This window comes from Opisthorchis viverrini (assembly GCF_000715545.1).
Source record: "Opisthorchis viverrini unplaced genomic scaffold opera_v5_152, whole genome shotgun sequence".
Classification (NCBI taxonomy): domain Eukaryota; kingdom Metazoa; phylum Platyhelminthes; class Trematoda; order Opisthorchiida; family Opisthorchiidae; genus Opisthorchis; species Opisthorchis viverrini.
In genome coordinates, this window is record NW_008751808.1 from 1,062,705 (window position 1) to 1,084,321 (window position 21,617).

The window sequence follows — 21,617 nt, forward strand, 5'->3', positions numbered from 1 at the left end:
TCGATAGGATAAAAAGCAGCTCTCAAGTCAAGAACGACCAACGTTGGACGTCCGAAGGAGTGGCACTGTTCAGGAACTTGCTTCAAGGCAAAGATATGGTCGATGCAACCTTAACCAGGGCGAAACTCTGCTCGATTCTCAAGAAAGTCCCTCCTGCGCACATTAATGTTAGAGCCTCTTAGATGCGACGGATACTAGGCTGATACGACGATGGTTTTCAAATGACGTTCTTGCGAAAAATTTGGGGAGAATCAAGGTACGTTCACAGTCAGGCGAAACCAATCCAAAAGCTGTTTAGGGCCCCATGAGGTGCATGCAGCTACCTTACGAATGCTCTCACACAGTTTCAAGGACAGACTAGTAGAGCATTGCAACCGAGCAAGACGAATAAGTAACGTCCCCGAACGAGAACACGGAAATACAAAGCACAAATAATATGTATAGGGAAGATAAACAAGAGTAGGATTTGTAACAAGTTGGGTATTAGCGATCTTCCATGTAACTGGAGATTTCCATGACATCTGGAAGTTCGCTGATATTGACTTCGAAGCGATTCTGTACGTCGTTCAGAACTTTAGCATCAACTTCGTCGGAAATAAATGTGATTGCCAGGCCCTTCGTTCCAAATCGACCAGCGCGAGCGACCTAGAATGAAAGTAACGTTTATCGGAAAATTACTGCGAGATTTGCTACATGGTACAAGCCTCATTAACAGCTGGGGAAAATTGTAATCAACTGACATTACCTCAAGTTCGTGAAACAAAGCTGGACTTGATGCACGTTCTTCTTACTCGAAATTGCTGTGGTTAAAAGATAATTGTTCCGGTTCAAACATCTTTGGGTCCCCAGTGCCGTGAAACCCGAAGGAAGCACGAGGGTTAGGATAATGCCTGGACAAAGTCGACGTGCAGAGGTCGGACCAACTGACCGGGTCGGTGGTGCGATCGTCAGCTTCTAGAATGTTCCTGTGTCGGCTTGGATAATCTGGCAACACCTTAAACGTCGCGCTTAATTCAGGTTGCACGGCAGCTAGGTCCCGAAAGGGTGTCACAATTGCGAATGCTTGGTCTAAATGCTTTGTGGTTTTCTCCACAGATGCCTGGTCATGTCCCAGTAGCCTTTTCATCCAGTGAGAAACGCTTGTACTAATTGTGGCATTGCCCGGGAAAATCGCGATTTGAATGAAATCAGACGGAAGTCGCTTCGCTGTGAGCTCTGTCAAGACCTCCGATCTTATTAACCACATCATCGCAGAGGAAATTCTGGTTTTTGAACACCACAAAACTTCCAGGAAAGCGTCACCCGATCTTACGGTGAGAAGTGACCCCTACAGTTATCGGTCAGGAGACCATCACCCAAACAACCGGAGGCTGTTTGGAAATTCAAGCCCCGAAAAACGCTCATCACTAACAGCAACAACAGATGAGAGCAATGGCGCTTCACTACCACACACTAATATAAGTCTATCCGAATGAAGGATGAATGGATAGGGTGACCTAGGTGAACCAACTGTGAATACCGGTGTCTACGCCTTCGAGACTCAGTCAATTTCGGTGGAAACAGACAGAATGAACGCGATAGATATCATTCGGGTGCTATTTAGTTCAGTGTTCCTAGCCTAACACAGGGAGGATCACTCGCGCCCAATCACAACGTAGGGTAAACAGTACCCAAACTTCTCGTAATATCGGTAGTTTCCTTATGGCATGTTGAATTATGTCCAACTCCAGGTTTCCTCCACGGAAAACGTTCTCGACAGGCGGTGAATCGGCCCAGCCACCATAGCTTTTGGATGCATCGTTACATTCAAGTAAATCGTACTTCACCGAAGACCCATTTCCTGGCCACCTCATTCCGAATCCGCTGGTTCTAGCCGACTTCTGCTAGTTATGGGAAATCGGTGGTCAAAGACTCGAAGATGTCTTATACCCCCCGTTCGAACTCGCCAAGTGTCACAAGAGTAACACAGTGAATGCAACTCCCGAGATACGTACAGTACTTCACCTTGAATTTTTAGACCCATGTTAAGAAACTACTTCCTGCTCCCACTCAAAAATAAGAATGTTGCCTGCACTTTCCAGATCGAGGTTTTCTATCGGAAATACGAAAACTTGGATCTAGAACTTCGTGCTCGCCTCATTAACGGGTATAAAACGAAAATTGAGTTGACACTTTGTTGCACACTACTGTTTGTCGCAAAGCTTTTGAAGTGCTCCTTACACACTTCCAGGCGCACACAAGCATATGAAAATAGTGTGGGATTTACGAACTTTTGGGGCAAATTGTTGCACAAGCGTATTGAGACGTAACCGGCTGACAGAGTCGAAACGCATTCGTAGAACAAAGGGGCACCAGGACCATAGGGCGCTCATACATAGCGGTGAATTCCTTTCTACTCGCAATGTGCTAGTCCCGGCCAGAACCGTGCCTGAAATTCGAGGACCGTCTTCCCACGCCTTCGTAAGACGATGTGGAGTAAACGACGCTGAGTCTGGTTACAACGGGGACCAAGCCAGTCCCTCCGTGAAAGCGACAACCCTTTTGACTGTCGACTCACTTCGGTTAGTTAAGACAGTTTCCCCTATGCAGATAGAGGTGAATACAAGCGCCGAAAGATGAGTTCGCTTTCATCTTTAAACAGAGCAGGAGTTCGTCGGGACCAGCCGCCCTGTGACGTTTGAGGAAGAAAAGACAAAGGCATTCGCTTATTTCCGAAGCTGTTGAATGCTCCTAGTTCATTGTCCGGGTGTGCGTAACGCGTCGAGGACCGGAGGCTCAGTTGAAATGCCCTCCAAATTTGTCCGAACTAACTACTCGCGTTCGTTTTAAATAAGCCAGTATTAGTTTCGCCCACCGGAGACCCCTTTCGACCTGGTGAGCGTATCAGGTGGAACAGTTCACTCATTTTTCCAAGGTTTATCACCACAGGAATGTTCTTTTCTATATCGAACCCCCTTAGTTCTTTGAGTGATATTGTATTCTTGACCCAGAGGAATGTCCCAGCAAATTCTGTTAGCACCTAGTTGGTTGTTGTCCCACAAGCGGATCACCAAGCACCCCAGAGGGTTTCGAAAAACACTCCAGTAAGAGGTAGCTATCGCGAACCAATGGTCCAGTATGCTTACGCTGCGACCCTGCCGTACCACTGATTAAACGAGCCACCACGGGGTGTGCTCGTCGAACCAATAAGCACCCCGTCCTGATTACAAGGAATTCACTAGAAAAGTAAATCAACCGGCAAACGCAGGGCGAAATGTTTCCCTCAAGTGTCCTGGAACAACAACTACAGATTCTGAGGCGGTAGTGGACACATGGACAGGTACGTGATAAGGAGACACGCCTGGTCCGTCATCCTAAACTTGGTGGAATCCTAGTTTGCTGACTCCAAGCTATGGTTCAGGTCGCCTCACGACAGATTGATTGTGACTCAGATTCCCATGAAGATAGTCCTCCGTTCAGCCCCCGAAAACCCACCGTCCACAGACCATGAAATACTCCTGTCTCTTACGGGGTAAAATCTACGATTACTCGACCAAATTGAGCTACAAGCTGCGCGCCTCGCCACCCGCGCCCTCTGTTCAATTACGGGATTGCGACAGTGCCCCTCTGAACTTATTTCATCAGTTCCAACCGCCTCCGACCGTCTCTCAGTAAGCCTCCTCAATGTCTGTGTATTTGTCTTCTCTTAGGAAATTCCACAAATCTTTCAAGGAATTAACCTCCACATGGCGGCAATGTTGGCCTCTTTCGACAATGACAAAAAGTACACACTACTGTCACCAGGCCTCGCGGACAGTCCACCAGTACATCAAACTTCGGCAACGCATGTGGCAAATCAAGAGAAACATAACATTACGTTGTTTATCCTTATAATAATGAAACGAACCCACCGACGCCATAGTTGGCAGAGGTACACTAGAACAACTTGAGCTGACAGCAGTTGGTTGCTACATCCTTGAACCCGACAGTGGCAGACCCTTCAAGATATACGTTGCCACCATTGTGAACTCACCTACTGCAGACGTGGAGCTATCCAAAACATTTCAGCACCTCCATAATTAAGAGAAATGGGCTAACTTATTCCGAATGCATGAAACCTTTGGAGTTTAGTTTCAATCCACGCAGGTTATTCCACACATCCCGTGTAGCAATTCATCGCAAAAAGAGACCCAAAAAACCTGTATCCATTCTCCAACAGACGCACGTTAGACCCGAATATAATTTCACGCAGCATTCACCGGTGACGTCCACAATGTGGTGAGCAATTTTTCAAGACTGCGAAGCCATGTAACTGAGATACTTGTGGTCACACGGCACAAAAGAGGTGGACATTCAGTCGAACACTTTCTCCGAAAGTCACGAAAAACCACCCACACTACATCAACACAGAAAGAAAGAATAAAGCATTCAAATGTAGCACCCTTCCGGTACCTACTGCCATGCCCCCCGAAGGAAGCACGAGGGCTGGGATACTGGCAGGTTGCCCGAACCTAGACAAGAAAGTCGAGAAACAGAGGTCCAGTTCGAACCACGGACCTTTCGGTCAGTAAATTCGCCCATCAACACAAACGTACTTACACACAAAAAATCGTTCAGCTTTCGGTGCCTAGCTGCACCAACGCTGGGATACTACCAGGTTGCCCAAGCCCAGTCAGGAAGAGTCAAAAGCAGAGACCGAGTTGGAACCACGGACCCTCCGGTCAGCGAATTCGCGCTCTAAACATCTCGCCTCCAAACTACAAGAAATTCGTAAAGCACATGGCAAATCAGGCAGAGATATGCCATTTTTCTAGAGGCAAACCATTTGGACCAGCAGACGCAGTGTTCTTGACCGTTCCTTCTTGTGAGCGCTTGAGTCCACTGGTGATAAGTGCACGAAGCGCTTGCACTACAACAGTGACAAAACTGACGTCCAATCTACGCGCACTGTTGATGTCACCTAGTATGGTGACATGGTACGGAAGTCAGTTGCCAGTGAGAATGGGGCGCTGCAATGAACCCATTATACCAAAAGAACTAACAAACGAATAGGATATCGTGTGCGATTATATCTTTCTACTTGTCAACTCACTCGGTGGAGATAGGTGTCAGAATCTTCAGGCATGTCGTAGTTGAAAACGATGTTGACCCGTTCGATATCCATGCCCCGACCGAAAAGATTAGTCGCGACAAGCAGGCGTTTCTGAAAGTTTTTGAATGCCTGGTATCGCTCAAGCCGTTCCTCCTGGGTCATTTGGCGGTGCATCGCGATTGCAGGAAAGTTTTGGTCGACCAGCAGTTGCGCCAGGGCGATGCAGCGTTGGACGGACTTCACGAAGATAATGACCTGAAAGAGACGAATCACGAGTTAATAACTCTCAAACTCAGTGCAAGGATGGTTGAACACATGTGTTGGCCTGAGCCCACATCAGTATTAGCATGGCAAACATCACGAGAAGTCACCTGATTGAACTGAAGCTCGTCTAACAACTCGAACAATTTCCGGTTTTTCTCGTTTTCTTTCACCTTAACGTAGTGCTGGCGTAGACCATGGAGAGTGAGCTTGGAGTCATTTTCGATGAAGATTTCCAGAGGCTGCAAAAAAAGGTGAAAAACGAAATGCGCACCTCGTCCACAAGGAGACAACATTAAATCGATAGTAAAATCACTGCGAAAACGGCACCACGGACTCCGCCACCTGGTCCAAACGAACCCGTCCTCTACGATACGACCACGCGGTGATTACCAGATCGCGCGAGCCATGATAGACACGAATCCCAGGGTAGTTCGTAAGTTTCATCAAACGACCGAACATGCTGGAACGCCCGCAAGCGATCTCCGAATAGTAACGACCGGTCGTTAGCAAGTACCCACTTAGGTCTCTAAGCCGACAGCAGGCGCGAAGTGTGCTGTTGGGCATTTGATAGATCCAGGTGGCATCAGTTAGTAACTGTTAACCGACTCCCCACTGGTGGAAACGTACATCTTGCATGAAATTGCGACAGACGGGCCGAATTTCCTTGCTCATTGTCGCACTGAACATCATGACTTGCTTTTGATGTGGGGTCATTCGGAAGATCTCTTGAATGTCGCGCCGCATGTCTGGAACGAGTGTTAGTCGAGACAGTATTATACTAACCGAGCATATCCAGCATTTTGTCACATTCGTCGATAATGAAGTGCTTTACGTGCTGAAGCTTCAGGGCCTGGTTGCGTATCAGATCCAGTATCCGACCGGGAGTTCCGACCACGATGTGCACGGGCGACTTCGATAGCGTCTCGATGTCCTTACGGATTGGGAGGCCTCCAAAAAATACACCAACCTAAATTATTATTTGTCAGATACGGCCGATTTAACTCACCTTTATCTTCGGCATATATTTGGAGAAACGTTCATATTCCTTGCTAATTTGAAACGCCAGCTCTCTCGTGTGACACAGTACTAGCACACTGGTGTTCGCCTCTTCTTCCGGATCTAACTGCTGCAGGGTAGCAATTACGAACACAGCAGTCTTTCCCATCCCAGATTTTGCCTGGCACAAGACATCCATACTAAGAATGGCTTGCGGTATACACTCATGTTGAACCTCTGAGGGATGCTCGAACCCGCAGTCAACGATTGCTCGCAGAAGTTCGGGTTTCAGGATGAAGTCACGGAACCCGGAACTGTGTATTGTAACATAAGCACCCTTAACGCCCTTTTTCGCTGGTGCTTCACCGTTTGGGCGAGTTTCTTGTACTGTCTCTTGTTCTTCGTCTTCATAGTCCAGGAGTTCCGATTCATCAGCCATCTGAAGCGGTGAGCGACAAAACGGGTTCGCGGGTACTATGAGCGGTTACCCATTCAAACAAACTGTCCGACAGAATCGACGCCCAGAGATTCAGATCTTCTTATGAGCATTTTCTAAGTCGTTCATCACAAGAACTTCTACTTCAACGTCCAAATCGAAATCACAGCTTTTTAACCCATTGCAAAAACGGACTACGTTTGGCGGGTCGTTCCAATTTATAAAGAGGCATTAGATTCTCTGGCCGCAGGCTATTGACACACCCAAATTGAGTTCACCAAAACTATAGGGTTTTCGAAGTTTTTATTTTGATGGGAAGTTAGTCTAATCAATTTTCACCTTCCCGTGACATGTTGCACATAGCAGTTTGTTTAAGTGAGCGAAATGTCAAGGTCCTTGACCATCGCCGATTTGCACTTTTTGCCGGTTTACGCGACATAAAACACGAAATCACACTTTAGTATATTTTGGCGTTCTTCGGTGTTCCTGAAGAATAAAATAACATCTTAAAAGTATTAAATGCAAATGCCACCCTATAGGATCAGTCGCAAGCGTTTGTTTGCTTTAGACACCTCAGATTTATGAAATGGGATATTTTTGTTCGGCGAACCTGCTCACAACACATTTTCTTCACGGATCTCATGTTCCATTAAGTGCAATAAAGTTAGATAACAGCACAAACTTGCAGTGGCAGTGCGAGGGACATCTGTGGATTATCCCCTTTCCCAGATATGCGTAACTAGCTTTTAGGTAATACAGTGTTACGAGATAGCTGTGGGCGTCTTTCCTATCACAATTATGACGTTCTATAGTTGGTGACCACCATAAAGCGGTCATCACGTTGACGGTAGCCGTTGTCACTCAACTCGACTACCTATTGTAGCTGCTGGATCCGTGTAAGTGTGCGACGCTAATTACGGTTCCCCACATATGCGCGGCAGCCCAATCCAATGAGCAACGACGGCCACTTGTACTCGTATCTCTACTAGTTTTCACTCATCTCGAATACTTTTTGTAACTGCTAGGCCCGCGTTTATGTGCAACGTTGATAAGGAGACTGCACCTACGCACAGTAACATAATCTGATGGTCAATGACGGTCTTTTATACCCTTTACTATACGCGATCCCGCTTGTCTTCGCTATCTACAGTAAACATCAGTGCAATATATATGCCGACCGGTAAAAATAAGGCCTCAGCTATGCGTGATAGCCACATCTGACAGCCTGTTATACTCACAACTGTACTCGAAGTCATCTAACTTGGCTATTATGCGTACCTGTTGAGTCCGTGTCCTTGCGCATACATACCTAATCTAATGGCGAACGATGAACCTAATACTCAAAACTGTACCCGATACCGCCTACCTTGACTACTACTTATTGAAACTGCTAGGTCAGTATATGCGACGCTGTTTAGTAGGCCTCGGCTATGCGAAGTGTCCTGATTTAACTGCCAACGAAGGCCCGTCATACCCATAAGTTTGCGCGCTCTCGATTATGTCTGTTAATTATATCATCATGGAGAGCATGAAATCGGTGTTAAGCACCGAGCTTCACTGTCGTACCTGCCTGCTACCTACAGTAAACACCAAGCCAGTATCTATGCGGGCCGACAGAAACCAGGTTCCAACTATGCGTGACATCTTAACGACCAACGGCTGACCGTCATACTCGTACTTCAGTTGATATCGCCTACCTTGGCTGCTTATCGTAATTGCAAGGCCTGTGTCTATGTGTGACGCTGAGTATAAAGCTGACGGTCTTTCATACCCTTAACTATACGCGAAGCCGCTTATCTTCGCTACCTACAGTGAACATCAATCCAATATATATGTTGACCGGTAAATACGAGGACTCACTTATGGGTGATAGCCTAATCTGACAGCGTGTTATACTCACAACTGTACACAAAGTCACCCAACTTAGCTAGTTATCGTCATACTCATACCTACTCGATGCCGTTTGTGTTTGCTACCTCAAGTAAACATCACAACTGTAGTCGGCGTAACATACGGTGGCTACCTATAGTAACTGCCAGGCCCGTACACATGATCGTAGCTAACCATGGTGCCCCGGCAACGCATAATAGATTAACCTAACAGTCAACGGTTGTCATCACCTGTCAAACTGCAATCACCGCACAGTTTGATAGCGCCCTCCCAACCCCTACTCTTGATTGTACCCTCTCGACCACTCCCTCCATTACCCGAAACAATGAGCTGTCGCTCACTTCGACTACTTAGCGTAACTGCTATCCGCGACGCAGATTATGAGGCCTCACCTATGCACGCCAACGTAATACAATGGCCAACGATGGCGCTCCATACCCATAACTTAATGCGTTGATAATGCGCCCGCCATGAAGTTACGAAAACACCATTGGCAAATTACATTTTATTCGTTGGCATCACTGGTACAAGCTTAATTGGTAGTCGCTCCATTTTTCATTTTCTCAAGATCCACTTCACGGGACAAGGATTCTGAAAAGAAAATTGTGCAAGCAATTAATCTTCGGGAACAGCATTTAAGCATCCGGATGTAATGGAATTTTATTTGTTTGCTCACCTAGTGGTTCATAATTCCCATTACCGGGATGAGGGATAAATGTATAGTAGTTGCGGATTGCCATGGGTTCATTGATTCGGCATTTGAGGCCTTCGAGTTACAATCACACGATTTCCTCGTCATCACGGGATTCGAAAGCAAGGTCTACAAAGCGTATGCTAAGAAATTAGGCCTCAGATTACCGGTCTCCATCAACTCCGAATTTGGACAAAACAGTTTTATTGCGACTGTTTTACGAGACAGACTCGGCTTGTTCTCCATGTACCGATCAAGATCAACATCAAGGAGAGCTCTTTTAGCTGACCAGTAGGTAGACTGACCGGCAACTAATGGGAATAGTTTAATTGTGTGATGAGTGACCTTCTGGACGGCTTGCTCCAGGCTATCTGAGTGATTCACGCGCCTCTTCAAACGCCCGTTGGCGTTCTCCAGCTTGTATCTTAACAGCGAACGTCATGGGCTCTAAATTTATTTACCCAAGACGGTTAGCACCGTGTGTAGCAGCAACGTTTACAACGTCCGGGAAACGTCTAAAGAGTACTATCTGTTGTGTTCGAGAAAAGCACAGGTGGCTATATCTGTCACTCTCCGATTCCACCAGCAGCACGCGACCACACTCTCGGAACTTGGCTGTGGTGGATGATGTCATCTAAGAAACCGACTAAAAGGTAGCCAGCGAACTACTTAACAATGGGAGTCGACATTTAACCTGATAGTTACGCACATCCTTGATAGTGAGTACCTTTCTAAAGTGGTCGGCGACGTACTGCCGAATCTCCGATGACGGAGCACCATATTTCAAAAGGGTACAACACTCCTTTACTTCCTCATTTGTCAGTCGCCGGTTGATGGGGAGCTTGTCAAAAATAAACTTGCCGAATGAATGATTGTGCTCCAGGTAGTGGGAAGTAACCCTCAAGCAGTCGTGGTACGGGCGAACATGAAATCTTGCCGGACAATCGGTACGACGTGTGCTACCGGGTATACACAATCAACCATGAACCTACTAGGTGCGACGAAATCCACGGCTTCGGCATCTTCTGCAGGGATGTCTGCTGCAACGTTAGAAGGCTTTTTCATACAAAAGTGGCGAATTGCTGCTCTTTTTGGAGTTTAGGTGTGCGAAAACAACAAAATGTTTCAGCTGGTACTCTTTCAAAGCCACTTGAAATGCATTGAATGTGAAAAAACTTTGGCGAGCTAAATCGACGAGTTAAATTCTCCACAAAGTCATCCTCCACATCTATGTGCTCAGCCACAGCAGCCATTAAATTATGAATGTCGCGACCTTGAATATCGTGGGGATTGAGTAAGTTTAAACAACGTTCAACAAAACTGCGGCCGTTTGGGAAGATCTCATACGCCCGGAAGATTACCATCGAATGTTAAAACTTTATGTTAAAGTTTTACTCCTACGAACCACGGTTTCCGAGAAATTTTGAGTGTGCATCTAGCCGTCGGCAGATTTTCTGCCGCGCCTTCGACGCACAATGCATTCTGCAAAACGCTTGTGAGTGAAATAAAACTTGAACCTCAAAATGTCGCACTTCTTTGCATATGTGCTCATTCCAAAATCACCCGCATCTGCCGTCACTTTTTTGCGATCTGTTTTAATCGATCTCTTTTGAAAATTATCGGCGCATTTTTGGTTTTGAAACTTTGTGTGCTATGGCTTTGGAAGTGGCTTCACAATCGTTTTTTGAAAGATTTGTGAGTGTATCGTTTCCATCATGAACACATGAAGGATAACCATGTGGTAGTTGTGCATTCATCCAGCAATCGGGGAACCAACGCTGTTTTGTGTTACGAATGGGCATACTACAAATGTAGCAGGCGCCATCCAAGACCAATGAAAAGCCACGGAATCCGAAGAAGCTAGTAATCCGAGCGTATTTTCTAATAAAAAGGCACGCGAAGCACCTGTTATCGAGTGCGGTTGTATCTACGGAACCAAAGGAACCAACTGGTTGTCACCTAATATTTTCTTGAAAACAACCACAAGCTGTCAGAGTTTCTGTACGACAGACTTCCAGTTAATCGATGTCTCGCCGAACACGAGTTTGGCACCTGCAAGGCATTTCTGAAATGTTGAACACCCTCATGTGAGGTGCGGCAGTTTGTGGCGGATGAATTCGCCAAGTTCCTTACCACTCGGAATATATAAAGCTACCGCCGGAAGTGTCGACCGGCTATGTTGAGCAGGTTCCGCGTAATTGGGTTTTAATGTGGCGGATGATATACCTTCGGCGCTGGCAAAACTTCGTGAGACCGGACGCGTCCTTGTGTGCCAGTCAGAGGAAGGTCACTATAGCCACATATGCTTTCCCGATGGCAGCAGATAGCGCTGTTCCGACGCTTTCCAGATGCAGTGGATGCAGACGGAACGCATGCAACAAACCTCCCTGGGTGTTTTTTACAGCATCTGAAACTTGGCGTGTAGATATAAAGTGTACACTTGCTTGATAATGGATGGCATGGGAACCGGGCGTATGCAGTCGTAGAGAGCGAGCAGTTTGCTCCAATGAGTAAACTGTTCAGCTTATTCAAAGAAATGATGGGCGAAACTCATCCGGTAAAGACCTTTGTGATGGTCAAGTTGGCCGCGCAAATGCGTGCAGCAAGAATCGTGTTCGGTTGCAACGTTATGCTTTACTACTTTCACGTCCGGAAGGCCGTCAGGAAGCACGTGTGTGTCATTCAATTTCCATGTATTTTTGGTCATAGACACATTCTGCGAATGGCCGGCACATATTTCACCGCATGACCCGCCTGGACAACACTGTACAGTAGGCTTTTCCATCGTATTACAAGCACACAGATTTCTGCATGACCTGCAGCTTCTGCGCTGCGCCGATCCTCAATTTGTTTCCTTTCTTACGGCCGCTGGTTGTACATCACCCAAAATTGTGCCACACACGCACAGTCCGGAATGGTTCATTGCGGTTATTTGACCAACAACCGATTGGAGAATGCGAACGGCCGCCTTAGAGACCGGTTGCACCACTCTAACACGTTGGAGCATGCAATTCAAAAGGTGTCCTGGCACGCCGAGTAGCTCACGCAGGAGTTCGAGATGTACACATCGTACTCAACGTGGTCTGTCACATGACGACATATGCATGCTCTCCCGTTTTGAGGCACTTGGGTTCACGACCGCCGCGGCTGCCGTATAAAAGTGTTGGAACAAACAAGGTGAGGTTGAGCTACGTAAACTAACTTATAGTTTGTGGTGCAAGCACCCAGGTCCTCCCAGGCTGTCGACACCTGTGCTGGAGAATACACATGCCCCTTCTACCGGGCGATTTGGCTCCCATGCACGCACATGTTCTCTGTATATCGGGATCAGTCCACTCTGAGCAGAAAGAACTATTCTTCATTGACTTTTCTTTGCTTGCTTCCCAATCCACCAACGATGACTCGGATTAGATACTTCAAGAAAAAGATGTACCCCTTACACTTGCTCCCAAACCACCGCTGATAGCTTTCGACGGCCTTCGTAAACAACTAAACCGAGTAACAGATGAGCTTTAGAGGCTGGAACCCAGAAGGGCCACAGCCATCTTTAAGCAATTGATTGTTCGGGGAAAAATTCTGCCGCGTCAAGGCTGTAAGTCTGCAAATGACCACCTGGTGGTCAAGAATGCTGCACCTTAACTCAGATGGCGGTCTAGGAACGCCTACTTGGGTTTTGTGTGCTCTGTCACCGGCCAACCACTACCAGTGACCGCTGGTGTACAACGAATCGCGTATCATATCACCCCGAACGTTGTGCTGGTAAACCTTGCTCCTTGTGTGGTGATGCTCTTAAGGCTTGTCCCAAAGGCAAGTCCACATGAAAATAAATTACTTTTGGTTTTTTGCTCCGGGTCCATCCAGAAAACTCGAAAGTGTGCTTGCTACCCGGTCCGCTAAGAGGGCGTTCCGTGATGATGACTTGGACCGAAGCACAGAGTCCCAGCACACTGTCCCGGAAGTCTGTGGACGTCCGTTTTTTGGGTCCAGATAGGAACTACTCGACAGTTGTGAGTAAATGTCTGACAACCATGGCTAACGTTGTAGAGCGCCAGCTAGATGAAAGAGACGAAGATAATTTCGTGTGGCCCATCAGCTCCGGACAGTTGGCATGCTAATGAGACCCCATGCAGTTCACGTAAGTCTCGTATTTCTTGATAGGTGCGGTAAATAGGTATGTAATATAACCGCTGAAGATGGCACTGTGTGAACAGGCGTCTACGACAAAATAGTCGCTGGAGTGCAGTTCGGGGTACGTATCTCTACAAGTTCGTCAGCCGCCCGCCTTGTGGTGATATTTTGATAACCTAGATTACCTCCTCTCATTTCGGGGCTTCAACGGCCAAATAAGCACTCCTGACGTAGACGAAAGTGCCCCTCCCAGAAGGACAAATACACACTTCAAAAGACCAGTATATATCAACATTTCATGACGTCCATTTTGAGCCTTTGCCCCGGTGTAGATGGATGGGTGCGCATCGTGTACCCCCAGCCGCATGTTTGTCATGTGTGTCGGTTCGGTTCGTTCAGCTGTCCGCACGTGTCCCTAATCGATAAACCTCAAGGTCTTCCTAGCATAATTCGCAAGCTACAATTGGAAACTCTGCTTTTCGCAAGCAAACGCCCACGACTTTTGGCAAATAATTAACTTGGACCACGGAATTTTAGCTGGCAACAGGATTCATCAGCCATTGTTTGCACGAATGCACCTACGCATAATTTGCATCTCCGGAGGACATTTACATTCTAGAGTGTTCACGGAGTTTTAAGCGGCGGAAAACTACCTGAAAATTTCGTTTATTGTAAGTGTCAGCGTTTTCCACAATTCGCGATTTTTTATCGTCAGAAAACGTATTCACAGTCGGTGGTGTTTATTGACCTAGAGCATTCCCTCACTCAAACAAATCGCCATAGTAAATGATTTTTAATAGTACAGAAACATGTACATCATACATAGACATTCTACACTCTGAAATGGCAAGCCTGAAAATGCCATGGATTTCGAGAAATCAATCTCGTTGTACGAACAGTAAGCGGCTAATTTCTTGGCCGCGTCCTAGGGGTACAACCAAAACTTCTATGAAACCGTGGTTCGAAAAAGGGAAAACTTTATATGAAGTTTTAGCATTTATTGGTAAATATTTGGGCCCTCAAGATCTTTCAACCCGGGCGCAGTTTTCTTGAAAGATGGCTAAACCTGTGGGCGTGGGATTCATATTTTTGCTATTGTTGCTCAGCTATTTGGAGAGTGTTTGGGAGCTGCATGCACATTTGCACGGCTGCGAGTATGAGCAATAATATCTCACATTCTATTTGAAATTTTTGTGAAAGTGTTATCTATAGGGAAAACTGACCACACTGCCACCATCTAGCCGTGTCACTTGGAGTAGTTTGGAATTCGATAAGCACCCTATTCTCAAGAGGGCGCGCTTTCTTCACGGCACAAATATAGTTAACTGGTTTATCTTATAATTCTTCCCTAAGATTACCAGTCTTATTTGTTGCAACTTCATATATATTTAAAATTGCCTCCAATCTTGTATGACTGCCTTCCTGGTTGACAATTCAAAAGGACCGCCCTTTTTGAACTGGTGGAATTGAACTCTATTTCAGTTTTGCAAGACATCCATATTTTCCGTTTTCCTTACCGCGCAAATCGTTTTTACCGCTTTGGTTATACTATTTTTGTACCAAAACCTTGGGCAGGTATATATTGTTTTAATTCATGAGTTTGAGACGCGGTTTCGGTCACGCGTTGACTGTTGATCCATATCGGCTTTGCTTGCCTTTTGGAGTACCTCACCGTTTGTCGAAAACCGTTGAGGTTTGTAATTTTGTATTCCGTGTAACTACTTTCATTTTTTATAGTACAGCACATTTGCGTAGCCATTCGTTCGGAGTTTTGCCGGTTTGGTTGCTAACCTTGGTGCTCGTTGCTCAAGAATTCGAAACGGTCGTTACATTATTGATATGGCTACTATTTTTAAAGCCCAACCGCAGCGGTTCTCATTCTGACTTCCTGGTTTGATTGCAGTATAAACTAGCTTGACGTGTTAGTATTTTGGGGAGTTCATCTTCCGTGTATTCATACCCGGGATTTTTTATTTGCGAGCTAATCTAGGCGATCAAAACATGGTTAGTGTAACACCCGTATATAGGCCGAATTCCGATTGGGTTGATGATTAGAATATCTATTGGGGCCCATGGATTGCCCATATGAATAAAGCTGGGACATGCAATCCTTGTAGTCCGAGTACAGTGACTTCGTCATCAGCGCTTTTGTGAGGCATGGGAAAACTGCGACAGTGACACTTATTGGACCCGGGAAAGGAGTACTTAAATACTTGAGGACCCAGCAAAATAACATCGACGCCATGCAGTCTATAGACACCCGAGAAACCTATCAGTATACTCCGGTAATTTTCCAGAACACCGACAGAGGGCTCGTGGATTGTTTTTAACTGTGGGCCGGCAGGTGCAAAAATTCTCTCAACAGAAGCTACCAGTCAATCTTAAACGGAAGGGTATATTCACGCAGCTCCATAGGTACGCAGGTCTATTTGGACTGCTCAAATGTCTGCAGAACATCTGGAATTCCTCGCCGCTTAGTTCACTGTGACGAGAACCCCTGGTTGAGGCTGTCATTCATCATCATCGGAATATGCTAGTCCCTAAAATTTATCTCGCCAAACTTGTGTACAGATCATTGGTAGATTTTAGTCCGATTTTTGTGGTTTGTGATAAGAATACTGGTGTACAGGATCATCGTAGAATCGACAATGTAGAGTGACCGTGCAATCATTGAATACGCATGGGGAGGAAGGTTGATATCGGGAGGCAACAAACCTGCGGGTTTATACAGGCATTGCTCAAGCGTGTGTCTTATTCATTACTTAATTGAATAGGTCGTCACAAGAGGCTGTCCAGAGTGGTTGGAATGATTGCAGCTCCACTCGGTGAAAGTAGAGCCCTCTTAAGTAGGAGGGCGTTCCATTGACTAGCTTCTCCCGGCTCGTCATCTTCAGAATGAGTGGTAAATCGGCAGTGGTTTCTGTTTAACGACTGCTGTCAGAGTTCAGCAGCCAGATTCGAGTTGCAGATTGCGGGCCAAACTAGGCAACTCATGCAAATGACCCCTGAAAGAGCCTTCGTACCGCATCAACGTCGAAATTTGGCTTGAACTTACGGTTTCAGTGCGCCCGTCTCTCACAGGTTGTGTGTGGAAGCTTACTAGTTCAGGAATATCCGACTTGGGCACCGGGTCACTCGGTAGATCGCGAAATTATATGAAAATCAAGGATGCTAGTCCAGTTTCTACTGTCTTGTTGACAAAACACACTGGGGTTCCATGACGCAATGAGTTTGCCGAGTTTGGCAGTCCAGTCGTAACATGCGGTTTTTTACTGCTTTCTGAGCCCTGCTACTGGTAATTTTTAACCCGCTACCTTTGTGTTGTTCTTCGATTCCCAGGTTAACTGGGGGAACGTTTGGATATCGGAAACTTTGAAATCATTCGTCTTCTTCAATTTGGGTTCGTAGGATGTCCAGGTAACTATGTTATTTCTTCGTTCACTCTAATGCGCGAGCCGTTTTATGTACTTGGGCTTCCCGCTTTGACATTGTTTAGGAATGAGCAGCCGGATCTCTGTATATTTGAGTTTACTCTACATGCTTTGCCAGCTTCTTTGCTAGTTTTAGGTGCTAGGTGTACCGTACGCATAAAACAAGCACAGACGTCAATCACGTGCCTGAGTGTCTATCGCCGATGCAAATGATTTCAACAAATATTTTAGGACTGGACAATGTGTTTTAAGACTCCCACACATGCAGCAAATGTTACATGAATAGTTCTGCAGGACCCGTAAAATGTCCCGGTTATTTCGCTTGTCTCATTTCAAATGGGTCGGGCCACGAACCTATGGCAGCAACATTTTTGCCGGTTGACTGCTATTCCCAAGTTACGCGACCCGATTGGCAATAAATCAGTCGTCACGTCATTTACACTGACGAGTGGGTTGTATGTTACGTACCTGGGATACCTGTGATTGATTGGTCCAGTTAAAGCCTTGAAACTAACTTAGTGGGGATACATATGATTTCATGGTAAATATGTGGGGGTTTCGAGTGAGGTGTGCAACATTTTCACAGGAAAATTTGGGCAGGGCCCTAAACATCAGCACTCATCTTTTTCGTGCACTTTAACAATGGGCCGGTGAAAGGACTGGAAGAGGCACATTCAAACTCGGATGCCGACGGAAACCAGAGTAATGCTGCAGGCTTATAGCTAACGCAACTTAAAAAAGACTTATTGTTCCGTAGACGTCTAAGAAGCTCACTTGAGGTAGCCGTCATTTTTATATGCTCTCCAGTGTTAAAATAGCCCTAAACACGCTTGTTTTGAGTGGCCGTCAATTCGCGTGATTTATTTTTTTCTAGGCTTCTGTCTGCCTAATCAAGGGAGCGTGGAGACATTGCCTACAGCGGCCACTACCTGGCGACTTGGGCCAAGTTCGGCCGAAGGGACCTGTAGTTCACTGGTGCAAATGAGAAATCTTAGTAGCAGGTGACTTAAAGATGCGTGTTTGAGCCATCGTTAACCCCGGTCCTGTCGTCAAAAATTCAACTGACTCGCCCCTTGCGCGGACGATCTAATTCGGTAGTTCCAGTAAGTGTAGCTTTTGGCGGCGCAGGTGGATGCATAAGATCGTCTTGCGAGAGGAAATAATAAGTCAGCGCATGGAACAAATGTCGTAGTTATTTAATGACATCCAAATGAACGCTCCACAAAAGTGTCGGTCCCAATCACATGAGCATTTTCTCCGGGTAGGCGGCATCGGACAGTTTAGGACTTTTACAGTCTTCACGGAATTTCCTATAGGGTTCTCTGCCTTGTATGAGGGAGCGTGGAGAAATTGCCTGCAACGGCCACTACCTGGCGACTTGGGCCAAGTTCGGCCGAAGGGACCTGTAGTTCACTGGTGCAAATGAGAACTCTTAGTAGCAAGTGACTTAAAGATGCGTGTTTGAGCCATCGTTAACCCCGGTCCTGTCGTCAAAAATTCAACTGACTCGCCCCTTGCGCGGACGATCTAATTCGGTAGTTCCAGTAAGTGTAGTTTTTGGCGGCGCAGGTGGATGCATAAGATCGTCTTGCGAGAGGAAATAATAAGTCAGCGCATGGAACAAATGTCGTAGTTATTTAATGACATCCAAATGAACGCTCCACAAAAGTGTCGGTCCCAATCACATGAGCATTTTCTCCGGGTAGGCGGCATCGGACAGTTTAGGACTTTTACAGTCTTCACGGAATTTCCTATAGGGTTCTCTGCCTTGTATGCTAGTGCATGCTTCGATCCTTGGCATTACCCGCTTCGGATGCCCTGCCTGACCGTCATCCACTCCACCTGATCTGTACTTTATACACAAAAAAATTCTCATCTGGATGAAACCAATGCCTCCTATCTTATGTTGGTTTGTTTCATCTCAACGGATTCCCTTGGCCAACATAAAAAATCCCGCTGCTCACGCAATCGCACATCCCGACCCAATCGCCTCAGACATGACGTCAGCCGTGGGGCTGTCCGGAAAACAAAGTATGTCAGTGCAATAATGGCGCGGCGGTGCCACGCCAAGTTCAGCAGCATAAACGCAACTTTTCACTTCCTTTTGTCTGCCCTCCTACCCAATCGTTCTCCTTCTTGCAACCACGAACGTACACTACACATGTCCCCCCTATACAGTCCCCAGGAGGCATTTATTTTAATTTGCTGAACCTTCGATTCGAACCCAAACATCCTGGTGACTTTCATTTTGTGCTCCCCTTATAGTGTCAGTTTCTGTGCAGTTGGCGCTGTCTTGTGCGTTAGCACAAACTTCCTCTCATGAGGTAATTTTCCAACGGACTCCACTTCAATGGCGACACCAGTGAATCACTATAGTTCCACCGTACTCCGTGATTCTGAGATTCCTGGTACCATTCATCCATTTTGCTAATTCCACTACTTAATCATCTCACTTAAGCTTCTTTCGACCCTGTTCATAATCCCAACCGTCCAAGGCCGCGAAGCTCTAGCGGTGGTTTTAGCTTTTAATTCAAATTGGCCGGCCAAATCATGCCAATGCTACTGCTCTCCCAGATCTGTTTTTCTTATTCTCCGTTTCCGCAATTTGCAGTTTTATTGCCATGCGTCAGGCAAACAAACAAACTGTTTTTTTTTGCCCAGCACCTTCAAATCTTAACGATTTGATTTTGTTACAGCTTGACATGTTCTCTAAAAGCTGCTTTTTTACCAGTGCCACTTTGGCCAACAGGTTTTGCCATTAGCCTCATACAGATGATGAGCATTTGGCAAGAAGATTCCCAAGCCCACGGCGCAAACTTCTGTTAGGCAACAGCTCTTCTCATTTCGGGGTGGAATAATATTCCTCCGACGGTTGTTCACGCTGCATTTAGTAGCCAGCTCAGATGCTTTTGTAGTTGCGCCTCTGTGCTGCAAAGTTTACGGCACCGTGTTGAGAAACTGGAAAGCAGTGCTACAACGTTTTTGCTTGTGCATTTCAAGCAAACATGAGCCGCGGAACAAACCCGAACCGGGAACCCTGGGCGAAAGGCGCGATCTTGTGTATAAACCCGAGGGTCCGTGAAAGTCTATATCGTGTAATGCCAACCATTCATGATAATGTCCCTTTTTCGATCAATCCCTAGTACACATAAATTAGCATTATGATCATGCCTGGCGCCATGCCACCCTCCAACTGTTTCGACAACTTTTGTTCTCGTCTCAGTGATATCTGACGTGTTCTGCCAGTGAGAGGCACAAACCAAAAATGCAGATTTATACCAAAGGGCCACGCGTATGGATAAAAATTTGAACTGTCAATGCAACCACCGTAGTTGTCAAAATAAGGGCTGCTACAAACACCACTGAAGTAAACTGAGGCGTAACGCAGCACAGTGAAGTTCAAGCCAAGAGCGAAAAAACTCATGAAAAACTTTCAAAGGAAGCTCTCATCCAGTAAATCTCAATGAAGGACCGCCGAGAATGTACAACTCGAACAACTGAACAAAATAAAGACAGAAAAAACACTGACGATACCATATCTCAAAAACGTTTCCCAGCTTATTCAAAAAATGTCACGATAGCGCACTGTACGTGATCCACAGCTCTAGGAAAGCAGCAAACAACCACCATCAAAACAGATTGGGAGCCTTTATGCAATGTAAAAGCAAATTTTGTCTATAAAACCTAATCTAAATACCGTGATAAAACCTAAGTGAGATCAGCTGGATGAAAACAGCTAGTTGACATCGATGGCCACAAGATTGTTATTGTAATAATGAGATGCATTTAATCTGACTCAAAGTAGTCGGAGCCGAAGGAAGTCCAGAACCATCAAGCCCTGAGATGAACTAGGAATCGGAGGAGAAACGGAAGAACCAGAACGAAAGGACATCCAGATTAAAAAAATAAATTAACTGGACCGGAATTTGCCGCAATCAACAAGCATCACCGGATTCGGGAACCGAATGGGCCGAAATAGAGGTCTGCAAAGAAAGAACAAGTGCAAGTCGGTCAAAACGCTCATCGAAAAAATCCCGGGTTGAGAATAGAATTTTAACTATGAGACTGGGCTGAAAGTAGCGGTTACGCACAGAAAATCAGGAGAAGAACAGCGTTTTGGGTGCCGTCACCGTTGACCAAGATCTGCTTTTCTTCTAAAATACCGTTGAAGTTAGAGGTTGTGTATCCCGTAGAGTTCAACGGAGACTTACTTAAGTCATATGGTAAGACAACCATGATGTGGTTCATTCTACACGGCCTATACCCCACGGCGCTTAGCTTATATTTTTTCCCTCGCCCATGCGTTAAGCGAGCTGCCTGCGTCGCTCTACCAGCTGCCTATAATGGCTTTTCAAGCAAATTTCATGACCAACCACGCTCCCATTCATGAGACACCTCTGCAATTGTCTGCCAGCTGATCACCAGCTCGCGTGAACCAGCGTCAAAGGTAAGCGCACACCAAACACGGCTTTTGGCTCCGTCTACTCGCATTTATCTCCCTCCACACAGCTCAATGGACGACTGCATAATTAACTTTGATATATGGGAGGAACTATCGAGCTAATGCATGCCTCTCATTATTATATTGCTACAGCAGATCACTCCGATGACTTACCATCATCTTTATTATCTTCAACTGAAAAATTACTATCGTTCTTTGAGATTAGGAACTATTGCAGTGCTGCAGTAGTTGGTAAAATGTAACCACTC

General features: G+C 46.1%; 1 protein-coding gene across 1 annotated transcript; it reads right to left on the reverse strand.

Annotated features, from left to right (window-relative positions):
- Positions 1 to 419: 419 nt before the first annotated feature.
- T265_06949 (hypothetical protein) lies at positions 420 to 6,770 on the reverse strand (the record flags this gene model as incomplete). Its single annotated transcript, XM_009172352.1, has 6 exons — positions 420 to 645; positions 5,072 to 5,326; positions 5,443 to 5,574; positions 5,963 to 6,081; positions 6,119 to 6,302; positions 6,342 to 6,770. 6 exons carry the CDS (start codon positions 6,768 to 6,770, stop codon positions 484 to 486), a joined length of 1,281 nt encoding a protein of 426 aa, XP_009170616.1.
- Between the last annotated feature and the right edge of the window lie 14,847 nt (positions 6,771 to 21,617).